Below are 16,787 nucleotides of genomic sequence, written 5' to 3'. Positions count from 1 at the left end.
AGTATCTTATGATATATACATACACATGGCTATAACACCTAACACACAGAAATGAATACCCTTTTGCACACACTCATTCCTTCTATATTTTATATTTAGCTGCTTCTTTGAGGAAGGACATCATCGGCATTCTATATTTGCAATAGTGTCCAATAATCTCTGGGCTACAAAACCATGAATAATGTAACCAACTAATATTGCAGAGAGAAAATTGCAGGGGAATTTTTTAGGGAGGTAAATTCAATTCAGACTTGGCAAATCAAAGATAGAATCTTTTGCTTCTATGAAAAGTATAAACAGAACCATTTGTGTTGACAGGTACTTTGGGACTCGTTGGCACTTCATCTCAAAGACTGAGACATTTGTAGAAATCGGGATGCTAATTCATCACCAAATCACAGTGGTTTTTGTAGCCACTTTATCTCTTCAGGGTTACGGATATTACCTCTCCCGCGGATTCAAGCCTTTAGTCTTTCTATCAGATGAACCTGGGAGTTGGTGTACTCTTAGAGAAGAAGAAAGTTGATGACTAGAGCAAACTTGAAAATTATTTCTAAAATCATCATAGCTGTGCCCCTAATGCAATCCAACTGAGAATCATCTTGTGTCCTAACAGGGCTTCTGTCCATAATTGGTGGCCTTTTACCTACTGCCTTCATGCTTGTCACGTGTCTTATTTCCCTTAGGTTTCTTATGCTCTAAAGAGTCCTGTCCTGGCTAATTTGGGATATCAAGCTGTCATTAAAGGACCCACCTCATGAATTCTCAAATACTTTTCAAAACAACCCTTTGCTTTGTAGTCATCATAGTAAGGAAAAAGGGCATTTCACATTATCATTTGCAAACCACAGAGCACAAATAATCCTTAATTTCTCCCGAAATTAATAATAAAGGAATATTCTCATCTGTAGTTTCATCCATGAACTCTTATAAGAATGTTTGTTTTGTGTTTCTCTTCAAAAACAAGTGCTCTGCCAGCACAAGTCCACGTTCTCTGCATATCAAAGACAATCTAGGACAGCCTTATTAGAGTATGTGGTAGGAATAAGAATTCCCAAAGTTTCCCAATGTTACCAACCCCTCTCTGATTTTCAAAGATGTTAATTTAATAACCAAAATGGAAAGGACTTCAGAACATTCGAGTGAGAAATCCAATACGATTCCTGTTCGATGCCAGACATTGCCCCTGGGGATACAAAGATAATATATGGTCCCTTCCCTCTTGTAGTTGCACTTCCATTATGCTAATAGCATATGATGTATTTGAAATTCCTGTAGCTTTAAAATCTATTACAAAATTTGGTATCTATATAGCACATTAAAGTTCTATAGGGAAGAGAAAAGAAAAATGGCCTGTAAGAAATAGCAAATAATTACATTTTTTTGCAAAAACAATTTTCTTGTTTTCCCTCTACATCTGGCAAGGGCTTCCCCTCCTTGGTACCTAAGGTCTGTAAACTGTTTTCACTCCCTGACCAACCATGGGAGCACCGCCGATTGTCTAAAGAAGGTGTGCTTTTACAAGTGACAGCAGGTAATTAGAGGGGCATAATTTAAGGTATAGACCCATATCATCTTAGAGGCATTACATATTCAAGTGACTTGTTACATACTGGTGAAAAAACAAAACATTAAATCAGAAAATGGTTTTCTTGGTTTGGCATACCTGCATGGGCATAGTGCATGAACAGAGCTTAAAGTACACAATAAAAGTTCCACAATTAGGGTACAAAGTATTGTGAAAAGAACAAATACTGTGTTGAGAAACAAAGTAATTTCCTAATTATCATTAATTTGCATATCTGCAACCACATATCTAAACTGTCACAGTTTGTATTTTAACAAGGCTAAGGAGTCTGTGCCTTCATTTACACTCTTTTTCCCTGCAATGGTTTGAAGTTAAAAGGAATTAAAGTTACAGTTAATGGAAACACTAAACATTTTAAAAAGTTATGGAGGTAATTTTTTATTATAACAATGAACATACAATAAACAGTTTTGGTAAACCACTTGTGTCCAATAGCAAGTGAGAATCACATTATCATGACTTATACTTTGTATTTCTTATTTTAACAATGTTAAAAAGTGCTGGAAATTAGTTGTTCTGTGGCATATTTACATGAAGGTTGTGTTTCTTGTAATGATTTCGTTCACTGGGGCAAAAATTGCTTTTAAAGGGAAGGACCTTCCTCAGTTGACAGAATTTTAAAATAGGAATTTTATTACCTTTTTGTCCTTTACCAAGGTTAATGATTTTTATCCCTGTATGAAATTTTCCTCCGCATTGTGATTGATGGGTAGCAGTGAAAGCTGGTGTCCACTGTCTTGTTTCCTCAGAAAGTCATAAAATGGTATTTATGTGTAAATGGCCTTAGCTTTGCACTTCAGCACCACCTGCTGGGCAAAATATCTTGTTTCCCCCTCTACAGTTTCAAATACAATTAGCCGGCATGATCATATTCTGTACCCAATTATGACATATCCTAAAATATCTGAGACGTTTCCTAAGTACTATTGTCAGATTAAACGCCTGAATATTTTAAATGCCATCAATATATTCAGATTTGATTAGTATGTTGCATATATATACTACAGATTCCTATCTTGTTAATGTTTTATGCCTAATTAAAATTAACACGAATATATTAACCATTGCTACTATAAAATAACCCATGTTCCTACTTATAATTAAAATTTAGTTGTGGTCATATGTGTATTAGCTTATTTTTTAGTAGTTTTAAAACATTTTTCCAGAATGAAAAAACGCATATATTTAAAGCTAGTTTTTTTTTTTTTTAAAGCTAGTTTTGAGAAACTTAAGCATGTTAATCTTTGTGTGGTTCCATATGTCTATGACATGTAGTATATATTTTTTTTCTATGTCATATGTGGTTAGGAAGAAAATACACTTTCAGATTCCACTCTATTCCTTTGCAACACACACTTGTCTCTTCCCTGGTAAAACTGAGGGTCTATAAATTTGAAGTGTGTGGCATTCAAAGGCTTGGTAGCTAAATAAGAGTTGTTGATATTTAAATAGGAAACATGTTCTAGGTTCATACTTTTTGTAGCCATTTAAAATAAAATTATAATAGATAATATTCATTAAGGCACACATCCTGAGGCACCTGGGTGGCTCAGTGCTTGGGCGTCTGCCTTCGGCTCAGAGCATGATCCCTGGGTCCCAGGTTCAAGTCCCACATCGGGCTCCCTGCATGGAACCTGCTTCTCCCTGTCCCTGTGTCTCTGCCTCCTTCTCTGTGTGTCTCTCATTAATAAATAAATAAAATTTAAAAAAAAAAGGCACACATCCTGAACTGAAGTTATTTGCTTAGTTATTTTAAGAAAACACTTAACATCTCTCTCTCTCTCTCTCTCTTTTTTTCCCTAAAGGCCTTGGATGGTATACTGTAAACTCAGCATATGGAGATACCATTATCATGCCTTGCCGACTCGATGTACCTCAGAATCTCATGTTTGGCAAATGGAAATATGTAAGTGTGACCTACTTTGACTTGGCTGATCACCTGTAGTTATTTATTTATTTATTTATTTATTTATTTATTTATTTAAAAATTTTTAGATAATATTTCTTCTGTGAGTAAATGTAAATTTCAAATCAACATAATGCCAATATTCAACTATGGGTACACATGTAGGAAGGTAGAATTATGTGTTGAATATCTCAAAAGAGTAATTCCTAAGTCTTATATGCGAAGTACTCTTTTAAAATAAATCCAATAAACACGTAATTCTTAGATCACATTAGTCTGAAAGATTTAACCTTCAATTTAGAGGCAGAGGAAAAGGCAAAGTTCCAGAGTAAAATCAGGGGTGTGTAGAACAGAGCTGAGTGGACAATGGCAGCCTTTCTCCACATACTCGTGTTCTGTTTGGTGTGGCTGTTTCAGAGGCAAAATAAACCCCCAAATATTCATTGGGAATTCATCTTTAGCATTAGAAGCTTGTTTCTATGCCGGGGCACCTGCACCCCGATGTTTCTAGCAGCCATGTCCACAATAGCCAAACTGTGGAAGGAGCCTCGGTGCCCATCGAAAGATGAATGGATAAAGAAGATGTGGTTTATGTATACAATGGAATATTACTCAGCCATTAGAAACAACAAATACCCACCATTTGCTTCGACGTGGATGGAACTGGAGGGTATTATGCTGAGTGAAGTAAGTCAATCGGAGAAGGACAAACAGTGTATGTTCTCACTCATTTGGGGAATATGAATAATAGTGAAGGGGAATATAAGGGAAGGGAGAAGAAATGTGTGGGAGATATCAGAAAGGGAGACAGAACATAAAGACTTCTAACTCTGGGAAATGAACTAGGGGTGGTGGAAGGGGAGGAGGGCGGGGGGTGGGGGTGAATGGGTGACGGGCACGGAGGGGGACACTTGACGGGATGAGCACTGGGTGTTATTCTGTATGTTGGTAAATTGAACACCAATAAAAATTAATTTATAAAAAAATAAAATAAAATAAAATAAAATAATTTAAAAAAAAAAAAGCTTGTTTCTAGTGTTGTCTGAGAACTGTATTGATGTCTCAGATCCTTTTTACTTTAGCATTCTTCATTTTACTCATTTCTTGCAGAGAGCAAATCATACTTTCTCAGGTATTGAGGCACAGATGGGTCTGGAAATGGAGGGTAGATACCCAGATAGATGGATATGGGTTGGCTAGGTAACATTGACCAATAAAATGTTTTAATTTAATTACAGAAACTAACAAAAGTTGTCTGTGTGGCATGGTTTCCCAATGCTCAATTGCATCAGACTCATGGGAGTTTGCAAGCTTAAAGTAGACGTAGGCTTCCTTGAATCCAGTGGCAATTTTTCCCAAGTTCCTTGAAATTATTAAAAGGTCTTTGAACAGGAAAAAATAAAAAATAAAAGGTCTTTGAATAGGAAAAAAAAGTCTGATAGATACTTTTTGAAAACTTTCATTAGCACAGCACTTCTCAGAGCCTTTCGTACACTAAGATGTATTGTGAATTCTCTATGCTTGATTCATTTCGTAGTTTTGTTTTTTTTTAATCACCCAACTTTTTCTCTCAAATATCTGCAAGGACAAAATGGAAAACACACTTCAGGAAATGCGTGTAAGGTTTCATCTGAGGAGACCGTAGAATGCAATCCTTCAAAATATTGATGGAATGAGCACTGGGTGTTACACTATATGTTGGTAAATCGAACTTCAATAAAAAAAATAAATAGATAAAATGAAATGGGAAAAAGAAAAAAACACCAAAAAACAAAATATGAGTTTTTAAGTCAGATCAACATGTTCTACTCTATACTTGCTATGGGATGCTGGACAAGTGAAGGAATCTCCATTTTCTCATCTATAAAAGGAGGTGATAAAAAGAATCTTCCCTCAGTGTTGTGAGGGTTAAAGTAGTTGATAGCGGAATGTTGACCTAGTGCTTAGCACATGGCCCTTGTTACAGCTCTGGGGCCCTAAATACTCCTGCTTGTGCGAAGGTCATGTGAAGGTAGATAGAGGAAGTGGGTGAGGTGGCACAGCAGTCGCCTGCACTCTCCTCCTGATATCTAGTGCACTTTGGGAATTTTGAACTATTTCTGATTTACTATAAAAGTGGAAGTTAAGGCCTCTGAGAACAAAAGCTAATCACACCCCTAAAACTCCAAGTGAGACCACCACCTGCTTCACCTGTTGAGTCGAACTTACTGCCAAAATGAATGGAACACAGATGGTGAAAACCTTGTGATCATAGACATTCTTGATGATAATCCAGGGAATAATTTTCACCTAAACCGAATGGATACGGTAGTAGTGGAAACAATAACGGCAGTTTTCAAATTCTTAATTAAGCAAAAAGCTTCAGCGATAAACTGATGAGATACATTTGAAGTACCATGTGCTCTATGTCAATTTGCAGACATAGTATAGAAGCTCGAATTTAATGAAAGCTGAAAGGCAAATGGTAAGTTTGGAAAGATTGAAAGGGGGTAAATACAGAGCAAGGATGGGGCATCTAACAGCTACCAAGAGTGGTACAGTGAAGCCAGAATGGAGCCAGACTGCAGAGCGTCAACATTTGCCCTGCCGAGATACACTAGCTGGACCTTGACAATTTATTTAACCAACTTCTGTCCCTACGGCCTAATATGTAAAAGGATCTCATATTACAACTCTAACTTAGGGGCTCATTAGGAGTGTTAAATCAGTTACTATAAGGAAAACCCAAAGAAAGTATCTGGCATATGGTTACATGCTCAAAATTTAATAACTGTTATTTATTGCTTAAGTGTCTGAAAACAGAAATCTAAGGGACTCGTTTAACATACTTCTCACAGTGAAAGGATGATTGAGAGCAAGAATTTGCATTGTAAACCTGTGAAAAAATTTAGAAAATTAAGGAGAATCCTATCGATGTATTCAGATACTCAACCAACTAAAACTTTTGGACCCTAAAATTAGCTCAGTAATCGTCTTGACTTGTGGTGCTATGACAAAATACCATAGACTAGGAGGCTCCAACAACATCTCTTCAGTTCTCAAGAGTTCTGGAGGCTGGGAAGGCCAAGATCAAAGTGGTGACAGGTTTGGCTCTTTGTGAGCATCCTTCTCCTGATTTTTAGACAGCTGCCATTTTGCTATGTGCTCACATGACCTGTGTTTTCATGGAGAGAAAGAGAGACCTCTCTCCCTCTTCCTATAAAGGTTCTAAACCCATCATAAGGGCATCATCCCAGTACCTCATCTAAACCTAATTACCTCTCAGAGGCTCCGCCTCCAAATATCACCACACTGAGTGTTAGGGCTTTGACATATGAATTTGGTGGTGACACGAACGTTTAGTCCATAGCAGTAATAAACCTTAATAATTTTTGAAATGTAACTCTCATGGCCCCTTGAAACTTGCCACACATTTTAAAATGTTTTATCATATTTTATTTTCTCAAAGGCCTTGTGAGGTAAGTAGAAGAGGGATTGGCTCTTATTTTAGATTAAATTGCTTATTAGCTAAGAGAATTTTTGTGGGAGCAAAGGAAGAGATGAATTATATGTCTCAGGCTCTTGGCAAAATTGTTCATACCAGATTATATTTTATTTTGATAATAAGTTTTTATATGAAAGCTCTTTGAGCTATGTTTTATGACTCAGATAGCAAAACTATGGATTTTAGTGATTAATCTGATTCTGTTGCTTAATGGACATGATTGTTTCACAAGGGCAAATACTGTTCCTCCACGAAGACGCATTAAATTATGTTACGAGTAAAGGTCAGCTATGTCAGTTTTGACTGAAACTGAAAGGTGTGGACATTTGAAGTATGTGAATTAAAGTAATGAATATGCAAAAGATAACTGCCCAGGATTTCTAAATGAGAATTTGCAGCCCACGCGTATGCTTGCTGTGATGGTTAGCTGAATATCACTTTGTGCATCTCGGTGTGCGTTTTCATCTATTTTTTTTTTCTTTTAAATTAGCTACAATGCCAGCTCTTGTTGGTTTCAGAACAGTCACTGATTCTGTCCTTGGGATGCAAGAAAAGTTCAGATTCCAAAGCTACTGTCTTTCCATTTTCACATATTTGACCTGATACCTGTAAAAGAACTTACAGCCTCTCCTCTTATGAAGAGTAATTTTCTGTAACCAAAGATTTATGTGGGGCTCATATCCAAAATTAATTCTTTTTGGACAGAACTATAAACATTGGTGGAAGAGTACGGCCAAGAAATTTTGTTATTCTGGATGTGATCCTGAAACATCTGAATATGCTTGTTTTTAAAATGTATTGTTATTTTAATTTTTAGGAAAAGCCCGATGGCTCCCCAGTATTTATTGCCTTCAGGTCCTCTACAAAGAAAAGTGTGCAGTACGACGATGTACCAGAATACAAAGACAGATTGAGCCTCTCAGAAAACTACACTTTGTCTATCAGTAATGCAAGGATCAATGATGAAAAGAGATTTGTGTGCATGCTAGTAACCGAGGACAACGTGTTTGAGGCACCTACAATAGTCAAGGTGTTCAGTAAGTAGTCTGCAGTCTAACTGCTAAGTGGGATTGATGGCTGGTACTAGAAAATGTTCTGTAGAAAGAAGAGTGAACGCTCTGGAGTGTCTCCACAGCAGGCGTCCCTATAAGAGGACTTTTAACCATCTTCACTCTGCTCGTGCATGCTGTCAGTGAGGAAAACAAACCCCCACAATTCAAATAGGAGTTTTGCAGCAAGGAACTAAAAGAATATTCTCTGTTGTTTTGTTGGGTAAAATGTCCTGTGATATGAAGTATGTCTAAGTGAAACCTGGCAGGTGTTCTTTCACTTTCACTGGCATGTGCAAATAAATATTCTGTGATATACACATAGCTAGGGGATACATACATGTACATGTAATCAGGCATGTCGTGCATACAGATGTATTAGGCTGAACCATATAAAATTAATAGTTTGATGTATAACAACAATAAAATACAGGCAAATCCAAACCATCTTATGACAGAAATCTAAGCTTTTTATGAGTGTGTGCGTGCATGTGTACATATACACACACACGTGCACACACATTTATATCCTGGCCTTCTTCAAAGTGTTCAGTTGGTTTAGGAAATTGCCCCCAATTAAAAAAAAAATTCGCCATACCCTGAATGTGTGTGTGAAATACATCAAGGGGAAAAAGTAGAGTAGGGTTAGAAGAAGAGAAGTCAGTAGCAGAAGCTAGGAGTAATTACTGTAGTCATTATGGCAAAGTTACTTTGCCAATGATAACATATAGTTAATGTTACTGTGCAAAGAGCTATGCTAATGAATGACTTGAGAAGTTCTAATTAATACATTTTATCTTTTAATATTCAAATGAAAAAATTCCCCCCTCCTGTTACATCATAATATATTAGAAATTATAGGGAGAAAAAAATAGCTCTCAACAGTTTCAGAATGCTAGTCTTTTTTTAACTAGGGAAGAAGGTCTCACTTTTCAATTTTTTCCCTCTGCTTTCTGATAACTTGGCAGCACCTAGAAATTATTAAAATAAATAGGGAAGAAAAAAGCCCAGAGGGCTACTATAGCAAACAACCATGGATTTTCCCCATTTCTCTTGTAATAGCCTATGCAACTAAGTGGAACTGTCCCTTAAGTATTTATATAGATTTCAAAGCTCCTATGGGCTCATGACATGGATTCAAAGAATGCTTGTGCTGTCAAAGGAAACCTTTGTTCTCCAGAAGAACCTTGTAAAAGCATATTACATGTTTCAGCTGATTACCTTTCAGCTTAGAAGGCACTTTCCAGAAACTATCCACCCTTCTCAATCATTTTATGAATCACACCAAATTCCAAGTGTTTGCCAGTCATGCCTTCCATTAAATACCCCAAATAATCTGTATCCTTTATTTACCAATGCACCATTTTTTTTCCTTTCTTTCATTTCGCTTTGATGTTATTGGGAAGATGGATAGTGCACTCTTAGGGACACTTTTTATAAAGAGAACGACCAAAACAATTTTTTAAATTAGGCCATGATGTCATAAATTTAAATATGCAACAAGAATGTAAGACAGTAGGTAGAGATTAAGTCATAGCACCCCGAAGGTTGTATTGATTTGTCATTGTCAGGTTTCTTTTTCACTGTGTTAAAATGATCAAATATCATGCTAGTCTCCCATAAAGTTGAGAAAATCCAGGTTGTTTCCTTTAGAAGAATCATTTGTGACAATTTTCAGGATACACTTCAAGAAAACACCATACAGCAATCTGAAAAAAAACAAAAAAACAAAAATACAGTTAGTCTACTTTGATAGAAATTTGTAAGCTATTTTGGAATACAGGGGATTTCTATGATTTTGAAAACAAACTCACACCCCACATACTGGCAGCACCCCCGACCCCCTTCTCTTTTGAATATTGTTGAAAACAAAGTGATTCTCAGAAACAGAATTTGCATTCCAGGCTCCGGGCCAGGGAGAATTTAAATAGACAAGTTACACACTCTCGAAAAGCATTTTATACTAGAAACCGTGGGACCCTCCAAGTCCAATTAAATGAACAGCACAGCTCATGATAAGGAAAGTGTTTGCAAGACCATATAGGGGCTTTACTTTAAAAAAAAATAATGAATTTACTCTGGGCCACATTTTGTGAAGCAAACAGCAGCTGTGACAGGGAGACTTTTATTCTGTGCATGTGTATATTGCAGTCACTTAAGAGTTACTAGGCTCATCAATCAGTCCTCTGTTTCCTTCTGTCGAATCACCTAGCAACACGCACTGTGTACTACAGAATCGAGTATGGTTGATGTGAGCTAATCCCAGATCAGCTTGCTGCAGAGTGCCATCCTCATGGGCAAACTCATACTGTTTTTATTCAAACTGGAGGCCATGACTGATGACTCTGTTACCTCTGGTGTAGGTTTGTTTAGCTTTAAACTATACCTCAGATACGATAGTCATGCCCACAAAGCCACCCAGATTCAAATAAGTCACATTCTTTATTGCCACAAGTACAGCTTTTAAAAAAAAAAAAAGTCATTGAATGACATCAGAATTAAACTGTGTTTGCATTTAATGCACATTGGAAGTTAATAAAAATATTCAGAAGCAACAGTAAAGCCTTTAAAGTTCCCTAAGATTTATTCCAGTCATTGTGCAAAGGTTTCAGAGCTCATCTGGGTTCCCAGATTGCCAGCTGGCTGTCAGTGCTGTAACAGAAAAACCACTCACTGGTCATCAGAAGACCTGGCTCTGTTAACCCTGCTGCTAATTTCTGACCTTGGGGAAGTTTACTAGTTTGGAGCTTCTTCTCTCAACAGTAAAAAAAGTGCTTCGAATTGGAGGGTGGTTTTCCTACCATGTTCCTAGGATCCTCTTGAGGAGCTACTGAAGAGGGGCACTGCTTCTGTTAGCTAGCATTCCACTCACCTTATATATTTTGAAGTTTTTTCACAATAATTCATTCAGGGGGAGACAAAAGGAGAGAACGGCCCCAGATCTTAAAAAGCGTTTGAAAACCACAGTCTAGAGCTAATCTGTAAATCCTCTTGTGTTCTAGTGTCTGTGACGTTAAAAGGAAGTCTGTTCCCGTGACACAGAGTCAGTGTCCATTTGGACCAGTTCTTCCCTGAGTGATGGGCAATGCTGGTTGACTTCACACCCTTATGCTAGAGCTTCCATTTGGACACTGTTCTCAATGTTTTGTAAGGACCGAGCATCCTTCCACTCACCCTCCCAATGAAAGTTAATCAACCTGGAAGGATTTTTTTTTTTTTTTTAATGAAGGAAGCAGAAAATGACCTATTTAACAAATGAGACCTACATAGTAGATTTTCTTTTTATTCTTTCTATATAAAAAAATACCTTTCTTACAAGGAAAATAAAATATGATTCCATGTCAACAGTTGCTTACTTAAAATACATCAGAATTTATACAAGGTAATGACTGAAAAAGTACTGGGAGGAGCATTCATGAGTCAGTGTAACCAGTACCTTTTCTTGCCTTCCTCTCATATCAAATTGAACTATCCTTTGCGTGGTTTTGGTAATACACTGTACATTGTGGGTGATAAAGAGCAATTTTGCCCTCATCTCTTCGTCCTCAGCTGGCTTGACAAAATTATTTTCATAATGCAAATAAATGGTATGACTTTTCCTTTCAATTCTATGCTTGGTTATGAATCCCTGAATTATATTAAGGCATAATTCATGTAAAGTCTTTTTTTAAGCACTTTAGAATCGATACGCAATTTTGCTAAAATAGTGCGTGTCCTCTTTTATGGTCCTCCAACTAATACCCATTGATTGTTGCAAACTAATATAAGAGAAAATTACATACAAATATCTTGTGGATTTGAAACAAAAGTTTGGGGGAAAAGAACTCAAAGAATTGCAATAGGTATTACCATTACTTCCACAATACCCACTGTGACTCTCTTCTAAATAAAAAGATGAGTTACAGTGTAAAGAGGCCTAAATTTTAAGCATTCTTTCAGCAGGTTTCTGGATTTTCCACAGTTTCATTTTTATTGAAAGAAGTATAAACTTTGGAAAGTATTTATGGAAGAAACATATATATATATATATATATATATATATATATATATATAGCCATGTGTAAAGGACCAACATTTGTTACACACTGAGCATTTATGTTCTTATATTCACTGATGATACATCATAAGGTTTACAAAGCAAAGGAATATACATATTCTACAGAAGAGGAAGTATGCGCCCAACTATTTTGGTATATGGTTATGGTGAACTAGAAACTAATGCAACTTAGCAACACTGCCCACCTACATTTTGTATTAAAAGCTTCAATTATTTTTTTTTTATAAAAGCTTCAATTATTTAAAAAAAAAGAGCCTCAATTTTTTCAGATGACTCTTTAAATCTCTTTTTATATTCTAGGCATAGATGCCACTGAAGGGGAAACACAAACCCATTTGTTCTTTTTCTCTTGTTAATTTTGACTCTTGATTGACCACATAAATTAATTTAATACCTTACCTGTCTGATGCTCTCAGAAAGGTATCACAAAACACTTGATTTTAGTTCCCAGAGAACTTTGGCTCACTTACTTAAGCACCAAGAATTCTCATTTTGTTTAAATATTTTGGATACATCTCTCAAATGTTTTAGATATTGGTCTTAAAACATAAATTCAGAACAGAATTTAATGTTTTATCAATAATTCAGAGTTGTAATTGTGAACATTAATGGCATTACATTAAATTTATGATAACACTAGTGCTTACTGATACGTGAAGGCTTTAGTCCCCCCTACCATATGTTTCCCAGAAATTGCTGTTTATTTTGATTTTTTGGGTCAGTTTTTAATAATTTTTTGGTCACATCTAACAGTCAATCAGGTGTAACTTCTTGTTTGTGTTAATGTAATTGTTTCTATTATACTTTTCTATTCTTCTGTATTTCATTTTTCTATCTCTCTTGTGTTTGTTTCCAATCTGTATATTTAGAAAATAATCCATCTTGTGAAAATTGAATTAGAATTATGTTTCTAGAATTAATAGTAAGTAGGATCTCCTATAATTAAAGGGTATAAGTTGAACACATAGGAGGATTTACTATTATTATTCATTGTTCCAATTTCTCATATAAAACAATTGCAAAAGGGAGACTGACTCTCAGTAGTAACATGAAGAAGTTTACATATTTTTTGCTTACAGTCTTGGTGATAGCCATTTTGTTATTCCAAAACCTTTCTGTCTTCATCCTTATTTTCTATAATGGTCTGGGTAGGCAATGCATCTGATAATGGAATTCCAAATTGAGTAATAATTATATAAAAGCCAATTTAGTCTAGTTTGGTAATAAAAATTAACGGTATTGGAGCTCGTAAACAATAAGACTATGAATGAAAGAATAACTGATTGTCTTTATTTGTTTATATGAGAATAGAATAGTTTTGCTCCATGAGATCCACAAAAATCAATGACCAAGAGGCAATATACATTTTCTGGGGACCAATTGTTAGAACTAATTAAAAAGTAAAAAATCCATCAGTGATAGATCACTAACAGTGAAGAATAAATAACTTAAAATAAGTTTGAATAATACCTTGTTGCTGAGATTTTTAACCAGTTCTCCCTGAAGACTCTCTTAAAATGGATGCTTACAGAACTTCCTGTATTTGAAATGCTTCTGCCCATTATCTCAGTTCCAAATTTGAAGGTTTTCCCTACATTTATAGTTTCATAATATGACTTCACCTTAAACAATAAGGTTTGAGATACACAGAAAAATTGAGCTTCTATTTCCCTTAACTCCTTTTAGTCACCACGATTTCAGAGCTGTGATTCTTAAATTTCAGTGTGCCTGAAAATCTTGTAGGGAACTTGTTTTAAAAAGTAGATTTATAGGACTTACCCTGGAGATTTTGACTCTGGCCAGAGGAGGCTCAGAAATTTATGCTTTTAATAAGTACCCCTTGTGGATTCAGTTCTTCATTTAAGTAGCTGAAGTTGTATGTAGGTAGAAAGTACACATGATAATCAATTGAAAATAGTATTTATATTTAGCATATTAACCTCTGTTTCACTATCAAATCCATATTCACTGCTTAGGAAGCTTTCAGAACACATTACCAATATTTTCTACAAAGGAGTAATAAGCATTTAAAATAGCATTTAATATAACAAAGCAAATATTTGGAGGGAATGGGCTAACCAGATTTCTTAATCACAGATTATATGGGGATGTGTTCTTTATTTTACTGCTTATTTTTCTACTTTGAATAAATGAATTATTTTTCTATAATCCAAATCACAAATGTTCTTTTGTTCTTTCATGTGTACTTAAAACTTTTCTCTGCTTAACTTTAGAGCAACCATCCAAACCTGAAATTGTAAGCAAAGCACCTTTTCTCGAAACAGAGCAGCTAAAAAAGGTGAGAACTTTTTTTTTTTTTTTTTTTATTGCCTTCACTTGGCTTAATGTTAAATGTCTTCTCTTCTCTTAGCCTCAGATGCCAGGACAAATAAGATAGACTTTGCTCTTGTAGAGCTGACAGTGTTGCAGATGCCAATAGGAAAGTCTGCCCGAGTTAGAGTGGGAACACAGAGGAAGATTTAGTCATTTCTGAAGGGAGAAGAGAGAGGGGAGAGGAAGGAAAAAAACATAAGTCTTCCCTGTTTGAATGAACTGAATGTTAAATGGGGTCATGAAAGATGAGTAAGTTTTCTCTGAACCAAGGATAGAAAGACTTTCCGACAGCATGAAATAATATGATGTGAAGAAGAATGGCATTTTTAAGAAACATCACATTATTTGCGTTGCTGGAACTTTGTGTGGTAAGACGGTAGGCAAGAGACTGCAGTAAAAGATAAATTTGGAGAAGTAAATAGAGAAGCTGGATTATGACAAGCCTTATGTCACGGAGGGAGTTTCGACTTTATCCTCTTGGCAGATTAAACTATTGAAAAGTTGAAATAAAGATGTGAGAAGGTCAAATTTGAACAATCACCTTAAGAGGTGTGAAGAGAGGCTGCCTCAAGAGGGAACAAAGCTGGAGTTTATATTTGGGCACATCAATTGTCTAATAATCTTATTTTCACCACGTAAAATACCTAAATTTTCCTTTGTGGAGAAAAAAAATGCAAACAAGTTAAATGTTTTTTGAATCAGATTAAATTTTACTGCATAATATTATTTGAACATGCCAATATTAAAGTTATAACACATTTGAAGAAAAGCGGTGGGAATTGTAGATTTGGTAGGTATATGTATCTAAAATTTGTATGGTATGAAACCAGAGAGGCAGCCACTTTAACACCATTATGATTCTTGCATGCTGAGATCTGTGAACCATGGGAATCGCCAGCCTTAATGTAGTTACGTTATTTAGTTAATGTTAAAAATGAATAATGTCAAAAAGAATTTGGTAATGCTTTTAAACAAATGTGATTTTATTAATAGTGGCAGCATCTCTTGCATATTTTTAAGTGAGCAAGACCATAATTTTAAGTACAAGACTTTGTTTTTAATGCAAGAGACCACGTATTCAGTCCCCAGTCAATGCTTGGGTAATGAAAGGGCCAGGAAACCTTTGGAGCAACTGCACCCCCTGAGGAGTCCAAATCTTTCAAATTGACAACCACTGACGGAACCAAGGTGTCCACATTTTCTCTTCATTTTGCAGTTGGGAGACTGCATTTCAAAAGACAGTTATCCAGACGGCAACATCACATGGTACAGGAATGGAAACGTGCTGCAACCCCTTGAAGGAGGTGGGTATGAAGTGGGCAGTAAATTCAGATGACCTATTCTGACTTTTCTCTTGTCCTGGCATTCCTTAGACTGTCCTGCATCTAAATGCGATGCCCTCTTTGATCTATGGCTCTATGCTTTGTTCCTTTAAGTAACCATTAAGTCATTACGTGATTTTTTAAAAACATCATTTTAGTCCTTGTGCAGAGGAATCAAGAGCAGAGAAAAATTATTTCTGTATATGGCATATTCTAGAAGTTAATTAAAGTGAGTGGGAGATAGGATTCCAGGATTCTATTTCTGTCTATGTCTCTGATTTCATGGTTTAGAAAAGACATTCTACCTCGGTACATGTCAATTTTCCCTCCTGTTAAATACAGTAAGAAGGACAAAACCACTTCTCAAGGTGTTGTGACATTTAACTAAGGATTGTGATTTTCCAATGAAAAATGCTATCATTAGTATTCTTATTTTCTTCAGTGGTAGTCTTAATTTTTAAAAAGCAAATGGACCCAGTAACTCAGCTCTATACCATGACTTCATCCCTGGAGTACAAGGCAACCAAGGCTGACATACAAATGCCATTTACCTGCTCTGTGACGTATTATGGACCATCTGGCCAGAAAACAGTTCAGTCTGAACAAGCAATCTTTGATATTTACTGTGAGTAACCCAATATGTAATTATGCAATTTTGATGTCTTAAGAGTATTCGAATGCTTTAACCTTTCAAGTCCGAATCCACATGCTCTTTGGGTTTTACTTTCAACCTCCCTTTTTTCTTCTGCAGTTACTCAAATAATCTGTTTCTCCTTTGGAAGACCTATAGAATAAATGCTTACCCTATCTTAGGATACCTTTTACTTTCCACTTTGTCATTTCTGCACATCTCATCTGCACATAAGCTATGAATTTTGTAGGAGTTAAAAATGCCATCTGATTACTTTCTGAATAAGGACAGATGAATCGAGGCTTCTGACTGATTGGTCTTCTAGATAGGGGACTTCCATTTTAATGGAAAAAAATTATTTTAGTAATAAGATCAATTGCATAAGTTTAAATAGGATGCTGTATTCTGAGACATTT

At 35.8% G+C, this 16,787-nt stretch overlaps 1 protein-coding gene across 2 annotated transcripts in view; it reads left to right on the top strand.

Annotated features, from left to right (window-relative positions):
* Nucleotides 1-16,787, top strand: part of ALCAM (activated leukocyte cell adhesion molecule) — a 211,234-nt gene that overhangs the window by 148,985 nt on the left and 45,462 nt on the right. For both annotated transcript variants that reach the window (XM_055316071.1, XM_055316069.1), the window contains exons 2-6: nt 3,394-3,494; nt 7,796-8,015; nt 14,319-14,383; nt 15,635-15,722; nt 16,183-16,365. In XM_055316071.1, the coding sequence (XP_055172046.1) occupies nt 3,394-3,494; nt 7,796-8,015; nt 14,319-14,383; nt 15,635-15,722; nt 16,183-16,365 (657 nt within the window). The remainder of the gene's footprint in view (nt 1-3,393; nt 3,495-7,795; nt 8,016-14,318; nt 14,384-15,634; nt 15,723-16,182; nt 16,366-16,787) is intronic.

This window comes from Nyctereutes procyonoides, unplaced genomic scaffold (genome assembly GCF_905146905.1).
Source record: "Nyctereutes procyonoides isolate TBG_1078 unplaced genomic scaffold, NYPRO_anot_genome, whole genome shotgun sequence".
Taxonomy (NCBI): domain Eukaryota; kingdom Metazoa; phylum Chordata; class Mammalia; order Carnivora; family Canidae; genus Nyctereutes; species Nyctereutes procyonoides.
This window is presented reverse-complemented; position numbering and strand designations above follow the sequence as displayed.